Raw genomic sequence first — 6,752 nt, 5'->3', positions numbered from 1 at the left:
TGGTAACAATGAGAAAGTCAGCAATTTTTCAGTAAGTTTGCTGGACACTTTTGCATTTTTATGTCCGATTTTGTAAGTTTTTAAGTGAGGTGAAACTTGGGGATACACAAGTCAGCTCAGACTCTGGAAAGGGAGACCGTAGTCTGGAAAGCTTGAGAGTACAGTGGCAGGAACAAGCACCTGCCCTAGTAGAGACCTTGGTTCAATTCCTTCCTGAGATGGGATTTGAACAGTGACAACACTGAGGCTTTCATGTTGAAAATGTTCCACTTTAATTATCCGTTATTTGGGCCAAAGCAAAATTCCAGTGTGGGAAGCCACGTATAGGGTTAGGGTATGCATCTGGGATGTTAGCTACTCTGGTTCAATTCCCCTGGCTGCCAGCTGGGGCAAAAGGATTTGAACGGGGAGTGCTTTCTGCTTGCCTGTTGAAGCTGTTCCACTTTAACTATTGGGCCAAAGCAAAAGTTAAGTACAAGAGGCCTTCTCTAGTACAGGGGCTCAGGTAAACACCTGTAATGTGGAAGCCCTTGGTTCAAGTCTTCTCTGGGCCTGGTATGGGGAGGCATGAGACATCTATGACAGGGTCGCTATATATTCCATTGACACAGAGCTGGGATAATGGCCTGCTGGGACCATGAGCAGTTGGGTGTAAAGGCTCCCTAAGACCACTTTTACACCAGGGATCAGCCTCCTCTCTAGGCAGCCCAACAAGAAGAGGAGATGCATAAAACTGGTTTAAAGCCACTTTTACAACCCTGCTCTCTGGAATGGTGCAAAGTGCATCTTGGACACAGCCCATGACATAAGCCCCCCAGTTCTATAAACCTCAGCTCCCATTTATCCTCCTGCCTCATTTTTTTTCTTTCCTCCTTCTTGTCACTCCTTCATCAAATCCTCTGCGGCCCTACCTCCCAACTGGCTCCTATTCCAGTTATAGTTATTTTGTGGGAGTTGCTTTCTTATCATGAACCTCCAGCAGAAACATACTGTAACTAGCTCAGTATTTAACACAGCAGCAGCCAATGACATTAACAAACAAAAAATGTCTGAGGGAAATTGTGCACTTTGCTGGCTTTTTCTGCCCTCCCCTATGTGAAATCAGTTGTATAGTCTTAGTCCAGTGCCCAGTGGACTGATGGTCTGTATCACAAAGCCAGCTAGCATTGCCACATGTGTTGTTGGTAGTCTCCGCTGACAGGCCAAGAATTGAATGGGCACGGGAGAGCACTGCTTTCTCACCTGTAGAGGTACTTCCTTCAGTTCTGGTGAGGTAGATTGGCTTCATTGTGAGGAAGCTTGTGCTGTGCTCCTGCTGCTTGTCATACTCTACTCAGAGGGGCTGGAGCACCCACGGGGGAAAAGTGGTGGCATAGCAACTGACTGCATGACCGTTAACACCCTTACTTTCAAGTTATGGTGATGGTTTATACATGGATATGGATAAGAAGACTAGGCTGAGTTACATTAATGATAAATTATTCTTGGAAAAGATATTAAACCTCTTGCTTCAGGAACTAAGCCAGTCTGTAAGTATTAGAAATCATCGGGATGAGTCCTAATGGTGGGGGAAGATCACCCTTGATCTGCCTAATGTGGCAGGGTCTTGCCCTTTCTGCTGCACCATCTGGTATAGACAACTGCTGGAGCAGGGTACTGGACTAGCTGGACCATGGGTCTGCTGCTGTGTGGCAATTCCTAGGTCTGTTACAGGAGGGGACTTGGAAGCTGTTTGGGGCTCCATCCTTAGAACTATTCAGCCACCTAAGCGGGGTTTAATATTTCAGGGGTGAATCTGGCTGGATTTGGTTCTCCTTTGTTTACTTCTTTACCCTGACTTGTTGTGACTCAAGCGGACTCGCCCACTAACGCAGTAATCCCGCACTGGGACCAGCCCAGGCCAGGACTTCGTTGTTGCCTTACTCCCCCCGCACGCTCCGGCCCGTGTCTATTTCAGCAGAATCCCCGAGCCTTCGACGCTTCTGCTTCTCCGACCCGTTTGCTGCTGCCCCAGCCCGAGCCCGGCAGAGCTCGGAGCGCGGCGGCCAGGGGGGAGCCAGCTGGCGGCGCGGGGCGGGCGGCTCTCGGGAGCTGTGAGTGGCCGCCGGAGGAGGAGGGGCGGGGTTTGTAGGAGGGGAGAGAAAAGAGCCGGGACAGCGCCGGCAGCTCAGAAAGCAGAGGGACAGAGAGAGACGCGCCGGGCAGCTCCTAGCGCGGACACATCAGGTCCTGCCGCCCCCACGCCCCGCTGTGCCGCCAGCAGCGGCGATCCCCCGGCATCCTCCCTCCGAGCCGCTGCAGCGCCCGCTCCCCGACGCCTGCTGCTCTGCTCCCGGGGCAGCTGCGATGCGCCTTGTCCAGAACATGTGCACCATCGCCGAGTACCCCCAGGCCGGCAGCGCCAGCGGAGACGGCTGCAGCGGGGGTTCCTCCGGCCGCCCCCGCCTCATCAAGATCGCGGTGGTGGGAGCCAGCGGCGTGGGCAAAACCGGTGAGTGCTGCCCGCCCGGCGCGCCTCGATCGCTTGGGGGAGCTCCGCGTGGCGAGAGGCCAGGCGCCGGGCTCCCTGCTGCCAGCGTAGCCAGAGACCCTGCCTCGCCTGCCACACTCCCCTTTCACCCTCCCTCCCGCAAACTGGGGTGCTGCAGTCACTGACCCTCTTCGAGCCCCTGGGCTGCGGGAGGGGGCTTTGTGCGCACGCATCCCAGGAGGAGAGGTTGTAACCGGCTTTTCTTGTGTTCATTGCAGCCCTGGTGGTGCGATTCCTCACAAAACGCTTCATCGGAGACTACGAGAGAAACGCAGGTAAGGGGGAAGTGGCTGGGCGGCTTGAGTCTAGGGCACAGCCTCGTGCTGCGCGGTGCTACATTGATAAAGGATAAATACCCCCTTGCACTCTCCCCCGAGCACGTCGGGAGGTAGATTCCACTTAGAAAATGTAATTTGTGCCTTAAACACTGAAAATCTAATAACCCTGCTCCCAATAATCACCGACCTCTGCCTGGTTAACTAACGTTCAGGGGCCATTCACCAGTTTATCAGGGAAGCAAACAGTATTCTTGTACTGTAGTATGCTGAATTCTGGCTAAAAGCAGACAAGGAGCATCTATTCCTGCTATTGTGATGGGGATCGAGGCCTTACACAAAGAGTGTTTGATCTGAAATTTGACTTGTTAAACCCCTAAGGCACTCCACTTTAGCTTGTTGTTCAGAGTTGTGGTCCCAGATGAGTGATGTTGGGGGAAACCCAGCCTCATTCCTTGCCCCTTTCAGGGGTGCTGAAAGGGGGGTTGCTGCCCCCACCCCTGCCCTGGCTTGAAGTGGTTTCCATCATATACAGGGTTTACAGTTTTGTTCAATAGTTCTCAGCACCCCCACTATTAACAACTGTTCCAACACCACTGAACCTGTTCTCATTTTTTCTTTTGAATTTAAAAATAGTTAATGATCCAGGGAAGACAGACAAGCAAACAAGCTTAGCCAAACTAGATAAGAGGTACGAGTGTTGGACAGAATCATTTAAAAAAAAATAGAGTGTAGATCAAGGTAATAAGATTAGAAATCAGCTATACTATAGAAATAAGGCAATAAATATATCCAAGAAAGGAGTGTTTCTAGTGACATTACAAACCAATCAAGACATTGCTGTTGTTGTAGGGACACATGCCTTTAAACATCTCAAGACCATATAGACTCTAAATGCATCCAATCCAAAAACACTTTAAAGAGAAAATATTTGCTCAAGTGCAGAACCCCTAATTGTCAAAGCAACTGATGTCCTATAATAAAAGTTGGTTTGCCTTTGTCGATAATTAAAATTGTCCAGTTCTCTTGAAAGGTGTAATCAGCTCCAAGTCTTTTATAAAATTAAAAAACTGAAAATTTGTAAGCAAGTCAATGCAAAACTAACCCCTATGGGTTCTGATAACCACAAACCACTACAACCTTCCCTCTGTCATTATGTTACAGTTATCAGTCTCTTACCGCAGTTGCTTACAGTGTATAAATTGAGTGGTTAGTGATAAAACGCTTCTATTGGCCTGGGCTCTTAAGTGCTGCCATTCATGTCCCCCCTCCAGGCAATTTTTGGGTCTGTTCATATAGCTGTGAGCGTATTTGTAACAAAATGTTGTTGTTGTTAGGTAACCTTTATAGCAGACAGATCCAAATAGATGGAGAGATGCTTGCTATTCAAGTGCAAGATACACCAGGCATTCAGGTGAGCCACATATCCATACATCTCTTAAAATAGTAAAATAAGCTTTAATCTTTATATCTTTTGCCAGATGAGCTGTTCAACCACTTATCAATTGTTCTGGAAAATGGTTCACTATCCATTTTAGTATCAAGTGTTTTGAATGGCAGAACTGGTAACCTTGTTTATAAACAGTGAAAGCTCTATGTACTGTATGTATATAGTGCAGTGACAGTAAAAGTAAACAACCCACTATTTCAGTTAATCTTTTGTACTCTTGGAGAGACAAGCAGTCTTGTACGGGAAGGCTGATTTATCCAATACAGATTTACATTCTAATGTGTTAGGAACATTTTATTTTTGTGCCAACAAGAAATGCATTGGAAAAAACTTGGAAGGAAAAATGTCATTACTACAGCCTGATAAACTCTAAAGTTTCACAAACGTGCACAATAGAAACTAAAAACCATAGTATTGTGGCTGTATTCATTAAGATTTGTTATGACTTAATCTTGTATTATGGAAAGTTTGAGTGTGTAGACAAGAGTAATGCTGGATTTTGCCTTTTTGCACTGGGCAACTCTCCAGGTGTAAATGCTTCCAGCTCATATCTTTGCTTCCCTAGACTTACTGTCTAGCCAGTTAATTTCCCATTCTGTGGAACTACAAAGCTTTTCTCTGCATGCAGAACTACTCAGGTCAATTTTCCACTGGAGTGTGGCAAACTCCAGTGTTATTTATTCCAGATTTCTGCAGCTGGATCAACATACTTTATGAAGGTGCACACACACACACACACACACACACACACACACACACACACACACACACACACACACACACACACACACACACACACACACACACACACACACACACACACACACACACACACACACAAAAAAGCTTAATTTACAATACAAAATACAAATCTATCAAAATATAAAATGCATTTAGAATTACAGGCTTTAAATGAAAGTCAGGTTACTTTAATTTTTTTCTGTCATAACCATCTAATTTAAAACAATTCTTCTTTCTCAGATCCATGAACACAATCTGGACTGTAATGAACAGTTGAACAGATGCATTCGATGGGCGGATGCTGTTGTGATTGTTTTCTCCATCACAGATTATAAGAGCTATGAACTACTTAGTCACCTTCACCAGCAAGTTCGACAGTTACACCCAGGAAACAGAGTTCCTGTTGTCATTGTAGCAAACAAAGCTGATCTCCTACATATTAAAGAGGTGGAGCCACAGAATGGACTTCAACTGGCGAACATGCTAGGTTGTACTTTTTATGAAGTGTCTGTCAGTGAGAACTACAATGATGTCTTCAATGCCTTCCATGTCCTGTGTAAAGAAGTTAGTAAACAACAAATAACTAGCACCCCTGAGAAGAGAAGAACCTCTCTTATCCCAAGGCCAAAGTCGCCAAACATGCAGGATCTAAAGAGAAGGTTTAAGCAAGCTTTGTCTGCTAAAGTTAGGACTGTCACTTCTGTCTGAAAGCAAAGCTAAGTGGGGGTTTTATCTTCTCAACCTCTTGTCATAAAGTTCCAACTTTGGAATGTTAAACACTGGCACTATGGAGTCCAAGGCCGTGTGACAGAAGGATGGTTCAGAGGTTCTTTTGAACTGCTGTAGAAATAAACCATTGCTTAAAGGAGAAACAAGCATGAGGCTTGAATAAACTCCTTAAGTGATTCTAGCAAGTGAATGGTAGAACATCTTCATTTTAAAACCAAACTTTTAGTAATTGGAAAAAAAAAAAAAAACAACCCACAAAACTTCAGTCTTGCTTTCCTAGGATGGGACACAGTTGGCTTGATGTACAACCACATCATTTACGAAGTTTGGTGACCAAAAAAAATGCCCCAAACTGCAGCTTACTTATTGGAAATAACCATTTGAGTCTTACAGTTGTATGCTTGTTTTTGGTATTGGATGAAGGACAGCATGTATGTATTTTTATTGCTCAGTAGAGCTTGATTTTACCCATGTATTCTAAAGCACAAATGAGCTTATTTTGAAAAGTCAGTGTAAAATGAGTGGCTGTGGCTGGGTTTCATGATTGTAAAAACAATGCTACACTATTTTTACTTGCTACATTTTTACTGAGGGTTTGACCAGAATTTTTGTACACAAAAATATTGTGCACAGGGTCTAAGTGTATTTTATCATTACAAATAACTTGTTTTTTTTTTACTGTCTGAAAAATATTGTCAAGATTAATTTTAAAATGTTACACTACTGCTACTTTTCAGATGCAAGTCCTGAGTTGGAATGATGATCCCTGGTAACTGCTCAGTGCAAAATCTTTTCCATTTCCCCCCAGCCCCATTGTGTGTAGTAAGCATGGAAGGAACTCACTTTGTCAATTCAGTATTGTATGATATACACTGTTGGCTCTAGGCAGTGAAGCTGGTTGGATTTTTCTTAGCTGAGCCCTTTCTCTCCGAGTTTAGTGGAATATTCATCTTTAACCACACCTAGCAGCCGTATGCATTTTTACATTGAGCCAATGGAGTTTGAGAATATAGGCTAAAGGCCTTAT

The 6,752-nt window shown here is 45.1% G+C and overlaps 1 protein-coding gene across 1 annotated transcript; it reads left to right on the top strand.

Moving 5' to 3' along the window:
* The first annotated feature begins 2,346 nt into the window (after positions 1 to 2,346).
* On the top strand, positions 2,347 to 5,704 carry RASL11B (RAS like family 11 member B). Its single transcript, XM_065405608.1, has 4 exons — positions 2,347 to 2,491; positions 2,749 to 2,805; positions 4,143 to 4,219; positions 5,237 to 5,704. Exons 1-4 carry the CDS (start codon positions 2,347 to 2,349, stop codon positions 5,702 to 5,704), a joined length of 747 nt encoding a protein of 248 aa, XP_065261680.1.
* The last annotated feature ends 1,048 nt before the right edge of the window (positions 5,705 to 6,752 follow it).

Source organism: Emys orbicularis, chromosome 5 (genome assembly GCF_028017835.1).
Source record: "Emys orbicularis isolate rEmyOrb1 chromosome 5, rEmyOrb1.hap1, whole genome shotgun sequence".
Classification (NCBI taxonomy): Eukaryota; Metazoa; Chordata; order Testudines; family Emydidae; genus Emys; species Emys orbicularis.
This window is presented reverse-complemented; position numbering and strand designations above follow the sequence as displayed.